We start from the raw sequence: 19085 nt of genomic DNA, 5'->3' as shown, positions 1-19085 counted from the left end.
AATATGCATAAAATTATATACTAATGAAATTACTCGTAAGATAAAATTCATGTATAGAAAATGCATACCAGAAAAGTCTTTAGTCTTACACCATTAGATAACAACAATAATAGGACCATTTTGCGTATTGGACATAATTTCAATAACATTATCGGCAAAAGACCCCCACAATATGCAAATCATTTTATTGTCTCTGTAAACATTTGAATAATTCAATACAAAAACATAAACAGTAATGAGTATTTATCTTTTTGAGCTCGTGGCCCATTTTTTATTTTGCATAAAATAATAGTGAATAGAATACATGTGCATCAAGAGTGAAATAGAATACATGTTAACAGAATGAAAAAAATATCAAACATATAAACAGGATACATGTGCATCAAGAGTGATTTGCTACATTATCATATTTTTAAAAAATTAAAAATTACTCTCTATCTTCAAGCTCTATATCTATTCTTTTTTGATTATTGCTATCCTTACAGCTTTCTTCCAATTCACCAACAGTAGATAACTTGCCAATAACATCTCTAAGAACCAACAGTAGATAACTTGCCAATAACATCTATAAGAACCATAATAAATATGAAATAAGAATCAATTTATATATGAAAAAAATAGGATGATATTTTAAAAAATATTGTGATACTTATATCAAAAATAGCATATAATATAGTGATCTTACCAACCAAATAATTCTCATCAGCTTATTTTGAGGTTACCTCTATGAATCGAGTAAACTCAAAATCATACATGGATATCCCAGAATCATCAATGACATGCACATTAGTGGAGTATTAAAAATTAATTTTAAATAGATATTTAGTGGTCCTATAAAAATCACTATTTCGATCAATCTCGAACTGACTTATAATAAATATTTTTTCTTCTGAGATAATGTTCTTATATTTTTTAACAAAAGAATATTTTATTGTTGCATGAATCCTCGATTTCTGATGGAAAAAAAATAAATATAAGATTAACTACTGATTAACAAATAGAAAAATATAAAAATACTTGTTATGACAGTGCCTCACCATTATATCTTGAAGAACCATCTCGATACTGTTAACCTCTTCAAGAAAATTAAATCTGGGCATCGTCCACATCCAAACCACTCTTGCTTTAATCCTCCAATTCTCTTTGAGTGGAGTTATGTCCTTTATAGAATTATATCTCATGGCCATGCTGAAATGAGAAGTAGAAGGATAATAATAATGTTCAATGTAATGGACATGATGAGAAATTTGATCTAAACATTGTTCTGTCTATTAGGCTTTATAATAGAGCAAAAAATTTAAAAATCATGGATAATGGTTGAAGAAAAAGAAATGAAAGCTGCTATTCATGCTTACCTGGGTAATTGATCCATTTCAAAACCTTCATTAATAGTCCATGGAATTAGTGTTAATGGTGGCCAGTTGTTAATAATGATACTATTTTTTTCAAGATTGATCAAAATATATTACTTAATTAGATAATTCTTAAAATGGAAGCCTATTTATTTAGATAATTCTTATTGGTTAGTATTAATTGGAGAAACCAAAAGACTTGGGAGTTGTTATTCATGCTTACCAATAATTTTTATTTTTAAAATATTTTGTGCTCCCCAAGATGCAAAAATACTTAGTCATAATATTAATTAGCCGTTCACTCTCTACTTGATCTATAACTCGTGGCCCCAAAATTAAAAGAAATAGGTAAGAAAAAGGAGTAATTGATATGAAAAATTCTTCATTTATATTAAAATTTTTTATTTATGTTAAAATGTATTAATAAAGATATTCTTTGATATGGAAATGAAGTTTTTTCAAAAAACAAAGATATGATGTTAAAATTTTTAAAAAAAATTATTTTTGTTAAAAAATTTGGGACAAAAACTGCTGATATAAAGAGGTACCATACATGGAGAGAACTAATTAGGTCATGTCATATTTTTTTAGATCCACATGTGCATCTGAGATAAAAGACTGAAAATTTGACACATATGCCTCAACTACCCCATTAAATACCTCAAATGGAACTGCTTTAGTTAATTATATAGATAGATGATAGATAGATACTGTAGTATTTCAAAAGATATAAAGATATAAGGGTCATTTCAATCAAAATAAATAATTATTTTTAATTTATATTTTAAATAAATAATTATTTTTATTTTAAATTTAAATAAATAATTATTTTTAAATTAAAAATATAGTTGGAGATAAATTTATCCATAATTCTCCATAAATTTTACCATCGTATTCCTTGAAAACAAATGGCAGGATATTAACATCAACTTACCGGGCAGACGTTACTGAACGCTGTGATTTGTGAATGGCATAGGAGGTGGCCACGTGCCCTCCACCGCCTCTAGCGAAATTATTGCCTGGACCAGTCCACCGGCTCTAACGCCTCCGGAACTCGGACCGCGGGCTCTCGCGCCACCGAAGCCGGCCCTCTCCTCCGCTCCACCTCCATGGCTGGAGCACTCGTAGCTCCTCCAGCCCGGCGGCTCGCCGGCTTCCTCCCCCACCTTCGACCTGGTCTCCGGCCCATGTGGTCGTCCTCCTGGATCGACGCCGACCCCCCTCCCCCTCCTGCTCTTCCACCGGCGCCGCCTCTTGTTCCAGTGCCTCCCGGAAGAACCTCTCCCACCGCCTCTCGTCGTTAGTCGACGCCGTCAATGATCGGAAGCTTCCCCCTGAGCTCCGTGGCCGGGCCAACGCCGTTAGGTCCCCCTTCCCTCTCTTGAGCATAGGTTCCTGGCTTGTAGGTTTTCTCAATTCCTATTCTTAAAATCTAACTGATGTCTTGTTCGTGAAATTTTATATCGAATATGTTTCTGAGTCTCGTTCCATCTAAATCTCCTGAAATATTAATTCCATAATAGTCTGAAAAAAAGTTCCTCGTAAATTTTCGGGTGAATGAGGGAGTTTAAGGTGATTATGATTTCACCCGTCATAAAATAAGAGGTTTTCTGCCATCAAATTGTTGTAAAAAATACCGCCTTTTGTGCTGTTCTGTTTGGATAATCGAAGCTAAAATTGTCGTTCATGAGGCTAATCAATGATTCCGTTCCTTTATTCTTTTTGATGATCCAACTGGTTTAGAAGATGACATGACATTTTGGAGGAATCTGTGGGTTCGAAGTGCGTGAGTTTTGCCCATACCAATATTTTCTGCTAATTTTGTTTAAATATTTGCTCTTACGTCTCTTGCTACCCCTTTATTATGGTCTTTTGGATTGATTTTAAGACTCAAAGAGTGTAGTATGACACCAAATTTATCTGTCATCAAATTATAAACATCTTATTGCCTTTAGTATTAAGGATTCAACTTCCGATTGGACGTACCACAGGACACTGGGATGAGGTACCATCCCTTGTGTTGGGACAAGATCATCCCACCAATGTCCTGATGAATCATAGTCCGCATCCCACGGGATCTAAAACCTTGCTTGGTATATGAATCATAGTCACAACCAAAAGTTTGATGAACCAAATGTTCGAATCAGTCAATATAGAGTGTTCTTGAACTCAAGAATCAATTCTTGTATCCCTATGATATTCGTTGCACCCAAAGATAAAGCTTCTGATCCAAAAGTCATATCTAGTTTATGATGACAAAAGCACCACCATTATTATATCACCAAATGTCCTGGCTGCAGATTGTAGCATTCTCAATTTCCTTATTCTTTTCATCTTTGTTGTTGCTTATTTATGTGCTTCCCCATGATACGGATATAGCTGATGATTGATTACTCCCTTCTCTTCAGGTCCATTATTAAAGTGTCTATAAGAAAATAGTGCCTCTCTTGATAGATTATCTGTCACTATGACTTCATGCCACTTGTTTTCCATGCCTCCTCTCAACCTATGCCTGTTTTTCAAAGTGATTCCTTATGCCCTTTCTCTCATTCTTCCTTTTGAAATCATCAAAAATCTGACACATTTTCTCAACCATATTAGATTGAATTAGTTCATTTTTGTCTCACTTACATTAAATACATGTTGACTGGGTGTAAAGTATAAACATTTCATTATTTCCAAAGTACATAGTTATGTAATTTCATCCTTGTTATCCATTTCCACTTTTCCTTGCATGTTTGGAGTGTAACAACAATCTTAGATCGTTGGATAGTTGGAGAAGCTGGATTTTTTTAACTGCTATTGTTATTCAAGGTCAAGACCCATTTTAATGTAGTAATTGCTTTCAATCGACACTCTGTTAATTGAGAAAATATGAGATATTTAATAGGCTTTTGCTCGCCCATACTAACTGTCCAATTTTCTAACCAACAAGTTTTCCCTCCAACTCTGCTAGGAACTGTTCTCTATTACCCATTCCAATATTTTTGTCTTGATGTCAACCACTGCATTTCTGAGAGGATTAATAGTGTGCAATGTATAAGAATGTAGATTATCTTTCTCGTAAAAAAACGATGTGTCTATTCTTCATAATAAAGCTACCCAGTATATCTGTGTGAGAAATTAGTCTTTTGATGTGCATATACTATCTTAGTGCCCATAATGTAGTTCTATATCTGTCTGAGCATTTGACACATGATGCTTGTTGTACCAGGCCTCTGATCGCTAAGCTCCTGATAAGCATTCTCTTCAACCTATGGTGGCGACAATGTTGTCTCTTGTACCTAAACTATAAATATTACAATCCAAAAGCTAAGGAAAAATCTCAGATGCGATGTTGGTAGGTAGGAACTAGGAAGTTTGGTTTCTTAGTTGGAATCTCAAAAAATAAAAGGAAAATGTTTGCTTCCAATTTCTGCCAAATTAAGCCATGTATGTTTATTGCATGGAACTGTACATACATTAGCAACCATCAATTTCTAGTCATTATATATTCTCTTCCAGTAACAGGAATGATGACATCACCGGCAGATCTCAGGATCAACTACTTCGAAACAAAGTAGGGCAAAATTCTTCAGTTAAGATAACAAATCAAGTCATTTGCTGCAGCTTCTTTAACCATGCTAGAGAATTCATCATGCTGCTAATGATAGTCTTTCCACTTGCTTTTTATAATGCTTGAACCATCAGATCGGATCATTGCTGTGCATTTATCCACAATCATCTGGGAAACCCATTGCACATAAAAAAAGAATGGACAAGTCCCTTAGTCATCTAAAGTTAGTGGCTAATTGTTTTATTAATTGCCAGATTAGAATTACCCTGATACAAAAGTCGTGCTGCAGTTTTCTCATCATCATGATAAGAATCTGCATAGAATGAAAATTTTTGGATGGATCTGTTCATCATCGTTTATGCTTCTGAATTTGTGCATGTATATTTGCAGAACAAGGTCATAATTAAGAGATTATTTGACATGTCAAATCAGCTGTCAGATTTTGTAGATTGATATGTCCTGAGTTAATCTAGTAAACTATTTTCTCATTTTCATATTTGTCATATCTTAGAAATATTGTACATGCCAAACATGATGAATGGACTTTTCTACTTGAGTTGAATTATGTGCTTGTTTCAGACTCTTGGAAGTTCATAATGTAGAAAATCTTAATAAGTTAATTACAATGTAAAGAATGACGACTCTTAACGTTTAACTATGTTTAGGAACTTAGAAGCAATAGCTGGTAACTATTTACAATAATATACATTTGTCATTTATTATATTCATAAGTACACCTTTTAGATAACATTCTGTTTCAACAAAGTACTTGTTAAAAGATGGATTCAGCTATCTGGAACACTTGAAAATCTGACTCTTTTGTATGTTCCCACGCAGCATAATTATTCTACTTAATGATCTTTCTCTCCTCTATGTGTGTGTGCACGCACATGTGTGCATGTGCATATAACATGGATTGGAAACTTGAAAATGATGAGCACAAGATCAATTTTTAATCAGGATGATGACCTTGTGTTTATTGCTGTCTGAAAAGGTGGATAATCTATTGTTTGGAAATCTGTGGTGTTTGACTGGTTGATCCTGATTGTTATATTTGTCAATAAATTGTGGTAAACAGTTGAACAAACCCAGTCCCACCTAGAAGTACATTGGAGCAGTACTAGGACAGTACACAATTCGAATAGTTCCCACTACTGATCTCCACTGTACTCATGAAAATTATCCCACAGGGGACCTAGGCACATAGCCTTTCATTTCTTTTGTAGATTATCTGGGCCTAATATTCTTTCATGGTGGGGATTTGCCAAGCTATACGCGATCCTAATCATTGTATTAATACACTATTTTGGCAAGATTTGGCTATCTAATCTGAACATGAAAATCTCTTTACTCGTGATATTTGCATATGTGGCAGGTCAGAAACAGACATGGTTAATGTTGTGGAACGAAGAATATGGCACTCCATAGAAGAAGGTCACTTTGAGAATCTATCAGGAAAGGGGAAACCTCTCAACCTTAGTACAAACACTAATGCAGATCCTGCAGCAGACACCTTGTATAGAATCCTTTCTAGAAATGGTTGTGCACCTGAGTGGGTTGAATTAAACAAGGAAATTCGTTCGAGGATTTTGAAGTGGAGGTCAGCCTTGAAGAAAGCTTGGGCCAAAATATCAAATCATGAAGATTCTGAATGGCTCTAGGATTCTGAAGCTCTCAAGGCGCAGATGCGCGACATCAACGATGAGGTGAGCAATTCTTAGGAAGGAAATTCCTAGCTTTGTAGGTTTAAAACAACAGAGTGAAGCTCTGCAAGAGATTTCATGGAGTTGAATTTGCAGGTTCTGCGTTAAAATCTCATCGTACCCTTTTGTCGTCAAATGTTTGGACTCAAATGGGAGAAAGAAATAGATAAGTTGGACTAGCCTATTACAGAAATCCTGTTATCGTTTTTTAAGAGTATCTTCTATCACATCACAGTACCAGTTCATGACTTGGATGCACGAATATGTATTCAAAGAATGTTTGGTTTGCGGAATTGAAATCGCAATAAAAATAAAAATGAAGTAAAATCGAAATCGAAATAGCTTAATCCTTCAAAGTATTTGATTCGTGATCAAAATTAAAATTGGAATGAATGGTTCTCATTATTGTTGTTTGATTCTTACAAAAATAAAAATCAAAATCAATTCAAATTTTTATTTTTATTTTTAATTAAAATTTTAAAAAATTAATTATTTTAAAAATTGATATTAAATAAAAAATTAAATATAATAATAAGTGATAAAATATTTTATAAAATAAAATATAAAATATAAATAATTTTATAAAAAAATTTAAAAAAATGAAAATAAAAAGAAAAAAAAAAGAGAGGAGAAGGAAGGAAAGCACGCTCTCCCCCTCCAGTTTTTTTTTTCTCTGTCGCAGACCCTCCTCTTTGATCGCGCTGATGTCATTGCTATCCTGTCCCACTGTCGTTCATATCGTATTTGGTTTCGTGTAACCATCAGATCACCTCCCCTCCTCTCTTCCGGCTCCGGCGTCATCAAACCCCTTCCTCTGGCTCCGACGCCACCAACTCTCCTCGCCTCTCCTTTCTAGTCTCGGATGTCTCTCGTGCTTGCCCCACCTCCTCCATCGTTGCCCCCTCCTCTCTCTGCCACTTCTTCTTTGTCCAACTTTTAAAATCTCATCTAAAATCCTAGTCCCCGACGATCTCTCTCCAGCCTTCTGCTCCATCACCGCCTTTGCCCTTGCTATCGTTGCCAACCTCAACTCCAGCTTCGATTTCTTTGACTGCACCGTCGACGTCATCGATGACATCGTCACTGTTGCAGTCAGCCTCATCGTCCCTGTCGGAATCCTCTCCATCTCCTCCATCTCTGGTATAGCTGCCTCTGTCGCCAAGCTCAATTGTGATCCTCTCTAAAACTGCACTGGTATCATTGGCATAGCTGTCATGCAGGCCCTCGGTGACCGCACCATCGGCCTCTCCCTCCATCTTGAGAAGGGCCTCTCCCTCGGCAGTGGCTTTAGTTCCAGCGTAGTTGCAGCCACCGTCGCCGTCAACAGCCTCTTCAACGGCAGCCTCTCCCCCGACAAGCTCGTTCTTGCCAGACTCCACCCCTCAACCATATTTCCACCCCTACCTTGATTCTGTTGCAGGTCCCGCCATTAGCCTCCACCTCTGTCTCCTCGGCACTGTCCAAAAAGGCGATGTTGTTGTCATGGGGCTCGTCACTGTAATTTTTTTTTTTTAATATCATTCCACTGGAACGAGATTGACTTCGTTGGGATGAGTTCGGATTTGATTATAGAAGAAATGGATCATGCTCATTTCTTTCTGAAATGAGAATCGAAATGAAATTCTCTTCAACTAAATAATTAAAATAAAAATTATTTATTTTAATTTTTATTTTAAATTTTAATTATCCCAACTAAATATTTCCTTACAGGTTTCGAAGGAATGCAGTATTTACCTGTGAGTAGTTATGCTGCTATGGAAGCATAAATGTGATTTAAGAGTGCAAAAATGCATGCATATTTTTTGTGTAGAAAAATAAAATGTCTGTATTGGCCTATCAATTCAAATAAATAAATGCTTGTCACGTACGTGGACTTGTATCTTTTCAGCTGTCGTGTTTAGATGACTTGGAATGGGATGAATTCTTCTTGTGACAATTCAAAATCTATGGGCGTGTCTATTACCTGTGAATGTGAATGTACGCAAACACCGCCAACTTAACGACGACCATCTCAGTGTCCGTCAGAAAAATTAAAGAAAAGTATGGTGCTTGGGCTCTAAACCTTGTGTTATTGTCATCCTCCCAAGCTTCCGTAATTGACAAGGCAATGCCATGTTGGTCTATTCTTCATAAAATACAGGTTATTCATCCATCTTTGCAGAAGCCATAGGGTGAAAGCGGCCACGTATGGTTCGTATGGTGATCTTATGCATATGTTTGTGTTGCAGTGATTGACATGGCATATGATGGGATCATGGGATAATGATCATACTTTCATGTAGCATCATGGATTAAATTTTTGAGCTGCGCATGATGATGCGGCGTCCCATTTGGGATGAACCAGAATAGATGAGCCTTAGATTTCTTGTGCCAGATCAAACGAGTGTGAGAGCCGCCCTCAAGCACCGCTTGATGTCAATTTTTCTAATGTGTCCAACGTTCTAATGGAATGAGCCAGAGCAAGCCTGTCATCATGTGGATCTTGGCTACACTGAAACTTGACAGTTATTTCGCCAACAGTCTGGCATGATTCCACAAGATTGTGTCGGTGTTTGCCAAATCTATTTCCGACACTGTCCAGATTTTTTTTTTTTCCTTATATACGTTGTCCTCTAATACAGCAACCCACTGTTAACCCCTCTCGTGATGTCCAACTACTCCCTGGGCAAAACATGAGTCCCAGCAGTCACACCTTCATCGCAAGCCCAACGGCTAGAGATGTAAGAGAGATAGATCTGCGGTCTCGATTGCAGCATTTACTCAAGACGCTACTGTCTTCAAGTTGGAGGTGGTGGAGTTTACTGCAGTCTCACCAAATCCACCAACCAGCATGGAATTATTACGTTTCTTGGGTGGACAGAATCCCCCAGCAGAAATGTTGTTTTACAGATGCTGTTCGCTTATAGAATTGGTTAAACAAGTCATCCATCGATAATTTTGCTGGTGTTCTGTTGCACTCCCAGACAAAGTGTTTGTCTTTCTCCATGGCAACATCAAGGAAACGTGGACTTTATTAAGATCTCAATTTTTGACAATGGTGGTAGCAAGAAGCTCATACTTGATTACAACGATGCTGAATGTTGAAAAAGATGTGGAATGGGAAAAATACAATAAATACTTTATTGTGACTACTAAGCTATCAGCTTGGTTTATTATTAGGGAATTTTTATGATAGACAAGTTTTGATTTGCAAATATATAAAAGGGAGTCTTTTGTATACAATTAATTGATAAAGGGAGAGGTTATATACTTTTTGTTCTTGTAATACTGGGTACACCGCCAACAAAAGCTACTTACACCAAATAATTAAGAAGCCATCTCTGAGGTTTGAATAGGTTACATCCATTTTAATGCTTTTCAGCCTTTTTGGGCCTAAGCTGCTTAAGTTCTTGGTCTTTTTGATAACCTTAGCTTAGGTTTAGGAATCACAATCTATGACCCAACGTGCTAACTTGACATGCATCCAACTTGATTTAAATTGGTTTTTATTTGGTACAAAACAAGTTTGGATTACAAACAAATAACTTATTAAACTTGTTGGCTTAATTCTAAAATCCTAACTCGTTTAATCTATTTTGACTCATTCAATCGTTCAAACATGTTTAACTCATTTAAAAATCATTTAACTTGGTTATCTGAGGTGGATTTGATTACTGATTTAATAGAAAAATCAAATTTAAATTTGATTTTTCTTTATTTGTTTAATAAATAGATTGAATTTAGGTTGATAAATAGTGGATTTAGTCTGATCCAATCTGCTCGGATTGCCACCTCTATCATCTTTGCCCATCATTTACATTTCCACCCATTTTCATTCTATTTCATTTATCTTCTCCAAAAATTTGGGGTGGCTGTATGTCAAAAAAAATAAAAAATTGCACCAGCTGGCGACATAGTTTTACTCCATTCATTAAGATAATCACACTTTATCTTGTTGGGTTCAGGACAGTTGATTTGATTTGTGAAGCCATGCCAAGGTTCGACATTGATGCATCCTCTCAGCCATATCCCCCTACGTTAAAACAGGCAAATCAAGAACCTGCTAAGTTTCCGGGTAGAATCAAATGATTTCTTCCAGTGGGACTTGAATGAAGAAAATTAGTGGTTGGTTAACAATATAGCGATCGTCTTATTATACTTATAAAAAATATATGGGTACTGGGGTCAATTGCCTGCTAGCATTCTTGTCCATGTTCTGCAAAAATAGAAAAAAAAAAAAAAAACTTAACTAAATATCTTAATACTTTCTATTTAATAAAAAGGAATAAAAAGAAAAGGCTACAAGAGCTCACCCGGAGTAATTAAAAAAAAAAAAAAGAAAACGAGGGTAAAAAAAAAAAGAAGAGTCTAATAAATGAAGACCAACGACATACCCATCAATTATATCAAAAAAATAAAAAAATCTTTGTGCACAATATGTGGTGCAACAAAAATCTTGTAGTTTTATTTTTTGATTTAAAATTTTGAATAACAAAAATATCTTTCTTATTTTGAAAAAAATTATAATATTTTATGATATATTATGACATCTTGTGATTATATTATGACTTCATGTACAACAGAAAGTCATAATATGATCTAAAATATGATAAAAAATAAATAAATATTTTCATCATTTAAAAATTTTATAAATTTTTAATGATAAAAGTATCATTTTCTCTTCATAACTTTTAAAATAAAATAATAATTTTTATTATATATAAAGTCATAATTTGATTGAAGGATATAATAATATGATCACAAAATATCATAATTTTTTCAAAATAAAAATAATATTTTCATCATTTAATTTTTTTTTTAAAAAATAAAATTATAGGTATTAAAAATATATTGAAAAGTGATAGTTATATGGTGTAATAAGATAGACGATATTTTTTTTTTTTGCATGCACAAAAAATTAATCTAAAAAAAAAAAAAAAAAAAAAGAGGATATACCCATCAGTCAGTATGGTCGGTACCGGCGACTTATTGCATTCTTTTTCTTTTTTATATTTATTCAGTAATATACGGCCAGACACTTAACCTACTCCAGCGGCAATTCAGTCAAACACATCTTTCTCTTTTCTTTTCAATGTTAACCAGTTCTCGAAGAAAACAACTGCCACGACAAAGACATAAACGACTGACCCAATTTTCTTCTGGTCGGTATCCTTTTATTGATAATACATTTCTGAAAAAAATAAATTCTTTTATTGACGATAGATTTTCCTCTTCATTTCTTTATCTGTTAAGAAGAAGCTGCAGGAGATTGAGTGATATCACCCAGCATATTTAATGCAATGCAAGGTTGCTCCACTGGTACCTGCCAAAATTAAAACATATTTCCACATCAGAATACTAAAGAAGCTCTCTTCTGGGCTTGTACTCTTCACATCAAGAAGCTATCGCAGTTACTTTTTCTCAAAAGGGAGGCATGTCCTTTCATGCATTTCTTGGCAATAAACCTGCTAGCAGCATTTAGGCTCGTTTGAAATGGGTTGAGATCTGGTTTTAGGGAAATAATTAGTAGATATATTGTAATTGAGATCTGATTGTATGAGTTTCAAACTTATGTTACCATCACCAATATGCATGCTATGTGGTCATTGGATATGTTGTTGAACTCAATCATCTGTGACCACATGGATGGATGCTTGACGGATATTAGAGCATGTTATTTAGATCTTTATTGGAGCTTTAAAGTATACTTTTAACAAATGAATAATTTTGCCATTGCTAATCCCACCATCACAAGTAAATCTGTGTCTGGTTAATTCATGAAAAAAAGGATAAAATTAGGGAAGAATAAAAAGTATATGATACTACAAATCAGTGTATTAATTTGCATCTACTTACTTATCCAGGATAAAATGGGGATAAATCCTCACAAATCCCAAACCAAACAACGCATCAGATTTCAGAGTTAAACTTGCAAGGGGAAGCGGTGAATGCACCGCAGACACGAGGGGCAGGCAAAATCCACTGTCCCATCAATGCGTCAGTGTACAACTTGGGGTATTTGGTTCCAACCTTGCCAGAGATCTGTCGTTGAAAGGTTGGAGCCTTGAAGGGGCCCACGTATTCCAAAAAGAACACATTTCGCCGTGCAGGACAATTGCCATTAGTTTTTTCTCAAGATAACCAAAGGACAACCCCAAAGCGGGACACCAAGAAAAGCCTTCCAAAATTTATGAGGTGTGCATACCTTCTAAATCTATATCATGGAAACAAGGGTCTTGGAAGTTGGAATCTGGGTTTGTGGCAGACTGTCCCAATATAATTCGTTCTTAGGATGAGTCTAATTTGTGTTGTCCAAGCCTACATTGTTGATTGTTTGTATAAGTTAATGAGCAATTCCAAAACCACACACTCTTAAAATGTGAGTCAAAAATCATAATCACCTGCTTTTAGTTAGTCAAAGGTGGATTGTTGCAGAAAAGAGAGAAGTTTTGTGGTCATGATCCATATACTGTTCTATGGCAGATAAATATAATATATGTTGGATGTTTCAAATTTCTACTCAACTTATTGGTAATGCGTGAGGAAAACCCACAGTAAGGATTTAGTAGCATTGTTTCTTGCAAGCATGGTAGAACCTAAGTTATATATCTTGATCCTTGATTAAATTAACTTGTAAAACTCTGGGAATATCATTCCTAGTGGTCCCACTTGCTGGCTGCCAGGTTGCTACAATTGTTAGTTGGCCATGGTCCCATGACACTTACGTAGGACTAAAACTTGATGTTAGCTATATATATAAATGATGGGATGATGGTGTTGGGAAATACTTACAAAATGTCCTGCTCCCAAGATCCAGTAGAAACGTAAATTCTTATAGGACTTTACAAAGCCTCTAGTAACTCGATCATTATTGCAGTACAAAGGCTTTCGCTCTAATTTGTTGAACTCCTTCATACCCTCCCATCTGAAATGCATGAGACCAAGATATCAGCTAGTCTCAAACAAAATAAATGCAAGAAAAAGAAAAAGAAACATACTGAACTACCAAAAAAAAAAAAGAGAGAAAAAGTTTCAGATACTTACTTGAGCTTTCGAACCCAAGCCTCGGTGCCCTTGGTTGCACATATCAGATCAACCTTGACACAAGCAAAAAATTCAATGTAGGTTTTATGTTGGTTTCTGAATGGAAGAATCACTTCTTTATTTGTTTACACCAAATGATTTAGACCAGCTTCATCTTATGGAATTGGACATAGTAGAATATTTTGGAAGGAAACTTATTCCAGCAAGAATAGTGAGACTATATATCCGAAAGTACATGACCAAAAACATAAGGCTTTGGGCAAATTCTACGACAAGTCTTCAGCATGTTAAAGGATAAGTCCAATGGCCATTGTCCTATATTATTGTTCTGTGGCCTTTATTCCAGTTCATTAGTTCCAATTAACAAAGTCCAATTAGCCAAGCACGTGAGCTGTTGGCAGGACAGATGGGCGAAGGCCTTTGCTCCGTTCTATCTGCAGATAATGAGCCGATGCTGGCAGAATAATGATGAGAATATATCCACAACAGGACAGGATGGGCTTTCACCTCTTCCTAGGACCTATGCTTTGTTTAATGAACAATGTTTTCTTGTCCCTACTTAAAACTTCTCCCTTGAGAAAACCTCTCAAAACAAAATTCTATTTTGAGAGCTATGATAAGCTTGTTCATATCCTTTCTTACATCTTGGATTAATTAACATTAGTTTTAACCCACTTCATGCAAAGACAAAGTTTGTATGCATTATCATCATCAAGCTTCCAGCTATTAGCATGTGTGCCCCTCTAAATTTCTAGTTTTCTATTACTTGATCTAGATTTTTTTTTTTTTTTTTTAATATAGCACCAACAAGTGGCACCAATCATAACAAGACAAGACAAGGAATACCGATTCACCATCTTTAGGGAGCAAGACTAAGAATCTGATAAATGTTTTCTTTTGTGAAGCCCCTTAGGTCAGGGGAAAGCAAGATGTTAGCACATAAAAAGAATCTGATGATGCAAATTTTACGTTCTAGCATGCAGCTTATGCACCAAAAAGCATTTTGCTATAATTAAACAGATAATTTGAGCTTATATAATTTACTTGCATCATCAAAGCAGCAGGATGTATGAATTTCGAGTTAGTTCTAATTTAAAATCACATAACATGAAGTGTTTAGCGAAAGAAGGAGCATCATTCTGGATGAAATATTTAAAATCTTATCTATTTGTTCAGTGGGAAATATCTAGTACAATCACTTTGGGAAAAAAGGAGTAACATATTGATTTTAGAACCAAAACTGACTTTTTGGGACCTATAGAGCATCTAAAAAGATATATTAAGTTTAACAAGTGATCCTTTGCTACTTTTTTATCCATTGATAGAAGAATTGGGTGGATATTTGGATCTTAAAAGTCATCTTCATGCAGTTGAGAAGTTTGAATAGATGCAAGGACTGTGTAGATCTTGTTGGACTCGTCAACTTTCTGTGGGACATCAGGTGAAGACTAAAACTTGGAGATTCATACCTGTCCATTATAGATGGTGACATTGACTCCCAGAGACAGAAGCTCATCAACCTGTAAATTCCATCATGTGATATTAGCATTTCTTTGATGGATCTCAAAAGGATTACCAAACATCAAAGGAATCAAAAGAACAAAAAGGCAGGAAAAATCAATGCAAAGGCTGTTACTTATTAAAATGTAATGATAAAACCTTAATCAGACATATACATGAATTTTATTCTCATTGCAACTAACTAATATTTATTGCATTCTTTTCTTGAGAAGAAGATTATTTTAAAAATATTAATATCAAAAATAAAATAAGTGAATTCTAGGTATTAGTCGAGGCATTTTAGTACCTCGCTAATCCTGGGTTTCATGAAATCCTTCACCATTGAGTCAAAGACACCACCAGATTGCCCACCCCAACTGCAAGAGATCAACAGTCAAATACTCAACAATGCACAAGCTCAACAAAATCCTTGACATTGATATCTTATCTTCATAATAGTTATTCTGAAAGTAAATTCTCACCTTACATTCTGGGGGATTATCTTTAGCTTCTTCTTAATTATTCCATTCATGAGATCATCAAGACTACCAGTGGAGGAAGCCTTGGAACTGAGGTACGTCGAGTAACTCTTCTTCATGGTTAATTTCTCCGATATTTCTAAGCTAGTTGATGCTGAGATAGGGTCTTCGTCGGCATCCAGCATGAAATTATAAAAATCCTGCAAATTATTCAAAACAAAACTTTGAATTGTTCTAAATGCTGCTTTACATGATTAAAATCAAGTAATTCCCAAGGTGTTAAATATAAGAACATCACTTACAACACCGGCACTGCTCGAGGTGATGACTCCCTCCAGATCACTCCATGTGTCTGTGGCTTGCCAATACTGCCCTGCTGCTAGTTGTCGTCTAATCTTTTCAGCTAAACTGACATATAAGCAAGACAGGCATATGAGATCAAAATAAATAAAATAAAATGAAATCAATATCTTTCTCCTGCGGGATTTCAACCTGTTTGATTTTTCTGCACCGAGAAAATCTAGCCTCGAGACATCTAAAAGCAGAGGCCCCCATGAGAACTGCATTAAAAATCACAAGGAAAAAAAAAATGCATTGTAAAACAATAGTTGGCTAATTTAACTCGGCTCAAGCAGTGCAAAGTTCTCAAAACTAACCACATAATCTTCTGGCGAAATCCAGCTATCTCCTAGAGCAACTCCTATTAACATAGATTTCATAAGATGATAAATTCTTGAAACTTTATCTAGACAAGAATTGTTTGTTAATGGAAGATTGGGATAAAGAAAATATCAGAATAAACTGATACCTCCAAATGTAAGCTTCAATTCTCCAGCCTTAATGGCTTTGGCAATCGATATGCCGAGAGTCACCGCAAACTTCCCACCATAAGACTCTGCTACAATGTAGAGTGGGCTCCTCTGCAATCTTTCATTCTTATTGTAGAGCTTCTTGAGGAGAGCAGTTAAGTCAGTTGCTGCCTCCCAATCAGTCGTCACCAGAGCTGTTGTATCCTCCACAAAACTGTATCCAGTCCCAACTGGATTGTCCTAAAATTAACCATTCATATATCAGAAGGAAAAGCCATCACTAAGTAACACAAAAACACAGATAAAAAGAGGTAAATAGAGAGAGAGAGAGAAAAAAAAAGAGGACAGGCGGCGACTCACCACAAAAAGGAGATCAGCTTTCTGCAGCCATGTCGAATTCCGTGGCTTCAGATCAGTATCCAATGGGCCAATCTCCTGGAAGTTTCCGATGCCGACACCCGAAGCTCCCTTTTGCCATTCATGGCCACAAACACAGTTTGGAATTCAGATATAAAAAAAGAAGAAGAAAAAAAAAGATTCAAATGTGTGCATGTGTGCATCTATAGTTACTGCTAAATTTCTATTTCAATGGATACTTACAGGTCCTCCCTGCAGCCAAAGTACTGTCGGCCATGGCTTCGAAGCATGGTCGACTCTTTGCGGACTCCGGTAAAGCCACCAGAACATGTGAGCTTCTGCATTATATACTCAGAAACAAGAAGAGAAGCATAAATACGTAAGATCCAATTCTTTGGAATTATCACAAGAAACCATCAGAAGATGAATACAGATTAGCTAAATAAAGAAGAAGAAATTACTCGGCCGAACTGGAACATAGCCCCACTCCTCCGATCCATCGGCGGTCCTAAAGGCATCAACATGCTTGATATGGAAAATAGAGAGGCAAAGTAGAAGAGAACAGAGGAAGAGAGGAAGAAGAGAAGAGGACTTCCCCATTGCAAAAGTCGATGAGGATGGAAACCAAGTTGAATGGGTGAAGGAATCAATGAACGGATAAGTCCACCTAGCAAAGGGAATGAGAAGTTCTTCGTCTCTATTTGTAACAAGAGGAGAGCAAGAGATCAAACAGAGGATAAGAAAAAGAGGAGTCCTCCTTGATGACAAAAAACAGAGACGGGGAGAATTAGAATATATATATATTATTAATTAATAGTAATAGCTCTCACACGGCTTTTGAGGACCAAAAAAACAAAAAAGAACAGCATATAAAATAAAAGCCATGAATAACTTTTATAGCTCCTCATATTGGTGATGATTACTATGGAAACGCAAAGGCTCGCGCTGGACGTAAAAAGGAAACAAATCTTCAGTCTTTTCTGATGAGTTGGCTGTACAAGTTGGACGTGTTGATCTAGTGATGGTTTTGGTCGTATATATTGAATTGAGTAAGTGCACTGTACCAATAAAATCTTGTAAATGTTATATTTATATGGTTTTTTATGGCTTTTGTCTTACATGACAAAACGACAAATTTATAATTATGGATTGGTAATGATTGAGGTTGATTTTAGAATTTATGATCATTCTTATTAAAATAGATAAAAAAAAAGAAACAGCAAATACATATCCTTTCCCAAGTTTGGCTTCGATAAGAATCCACGTGTTCATATGAATTTTGAAATTTAAAAAATCTCCCACCATTCCACATGATTGATTTAGAGTTTTTAATGATAAGATATTCTATTATTATGAATCCATTTAGAGCCTATCCATTATAAAGTTTCTTAAAACGATAAACACTAAGGGCAGCAACTCCTAATGGCTCGAGATTGCCTTGATGCATTTAAAATCTGACTTTCAAAATTTAAAAAATTTCAATTAGCCACTATCTGGAGTCTATACCATATGGATGAAAAAAAAAATATATACACTTGATTCAAATAGTCCGATCATGATTTCTATCATTCATCTGCTTTTAAGAGGTTTCACTATCATTCATCTATAAAGGGGCATTTGATGACACAATTAGGATCACCATGATGATCTAAGATCACTGGTGATCCAAATTATGGGATGATCTAATTCCTAATGATTTAAGATCATTACGTTTGATTTGTTATAGTGTAGTGATTAAAGATTCTCAGACTACTTTATTCATTATTATTCATTCAACTATATATATCTTAAAGCATTTCATCTTTTATTATCCATTCATCTACATAGATCTTAAAATACTCTATCTTTCATCATCCATCCATCTATATATATCTTAAACTACTCTATCCTTTATCATCTATCAATCTATACAGATCTCAAGGCACTTTATCTTGTGTCATCCATTCGTCTATACAGTTCTCAAAACTTTTCATTCTCTATCATTGATGAGATTATACAGATTTTAAAGTATTCCATTCTCTATCATTTATCCACATAGATAAATCTCAAAATGCTACATCCTTTGTCATGTAGTTGTATCTCAAAACTATTTATCCTTTTAACATTTCATCCACCTGAATTGATCTTAAGTGCTCCGTCTACATGACTCTCTTCCCTTCCTTTCCCTCTTCAATTCACACCAAAAGAAGAGCTTTTTGCTAAGTTAGTTGGAAGGGTAATTTTAAGATTTTATAAAAATTAGTTATCGGACGGCTCTTATACGATAACATCGTATAATAAAAATATTTTTTTAATTAAAAAATTAT

The 19085-nt window shown here is 35.2% G+C and overlaps 1 protein-coding gene and 1 pseudogene across 2 annotated transcripts; one reads left to right on the top strand and one right to left on the bottom strand.

The window, feature by feature from the left end:
* The first annotated feature begins 2344 nt into the window (after nucleotides 1–2344).
* LOC105059057 (uncharacterized) lies at nucleotides 2345–6838 on the top strand (annotated as a pseudogene).
* A 4811-nt stretch (nucleotides 6839–11649) lies between these two features.
* LOC105059056 (serine carboxypeptidase-like 51) lies at nucleotides 11650–17659 on the bottom strand. Of its 2 annotated transcripts, XM_010942208.4 has the most exons (13): nucleotides 17241–17645; nucleotides 17023–17117; nucleotides 16783–16890; nucleotides 16422–16662; nucleotides 16270–16313; nucleotides 16106–16173; nucleotides 15916–16021; nucleotides 15617–15813; nucleotides 15442–15511; nucleotides 15104–15154; nucleotides 13635–13687; nucleotides 13383–13515; nucleotides 11650–11913 (listed from the first exon to the last, which is right to left on the bottom strand). In XM_010942208.4, the coding sequence occupies exons 1-13, from the start codon at nucleotides 17377–17379 to the stop codon at nucleotides 11839–11841; spliced, it is 1380 nt and encodes a 459-aa protein (XP_010940510.1). In that variant the 5' UTR covers nucleotides 17380–17645; the 3' UTR covers nucleotides 11650–11838. The 2 variants fall into 2 exon arrangements, with proteins under 2 accessions (XP_010940510.1, XP_010940509.1); XM_010942207.4 differs by having other exon boundaries at nucleotides 15916–16173; nucleotides 17241–17659.
* Nucleotides 17660–19085: the final 1426 nt, after the last annotated feature.

This window comes from Elaeis guineensis, chromosome 16 (genome assembly GCF_000442705.2).
Source record: "Elaeis guineensis isolate ETL-2024a chromosome 16, EG11, whole genome shotgun sequence".
In the NCBI taxonomy this organism is placed as follows: domain Eukaryota; kingdom Viridiplantae; phylum Streptophyta; class Magnoliopsida; order Arecales; family Arecaceae; genus Elaeis; species Elaeis guineensis.
The sequence above is the reverse complement of the archived record's forward strand: the minus strand, read 5'-3'. Positions and strand labels throughout refer to the sequence as shown.

Coding starts and splice junctions, on each gene's coding strand:
- LOC105059056 (XM_010942207.4), bottom strand. CDS start 17,379: ATGGGGAAGTCCTCTTCTCTTCTTCCTCTCTTCCTCTGTTCTCTTCTA. Junction 16,314..16,421: donor ATTGAAGCTTACATTTGGAG/GTATCAGTTTAT, acceptor CTATGTTAATAG/GAGTTGCTCTAGGAGATAGC. Junction 16,174..16,269: donor TTTCGCCAGAAGATTATGTG/GTTAGTTTTGAG, acceptor TTTTTAATGCAG/TTCTCATGGGGGCCTCTGCT.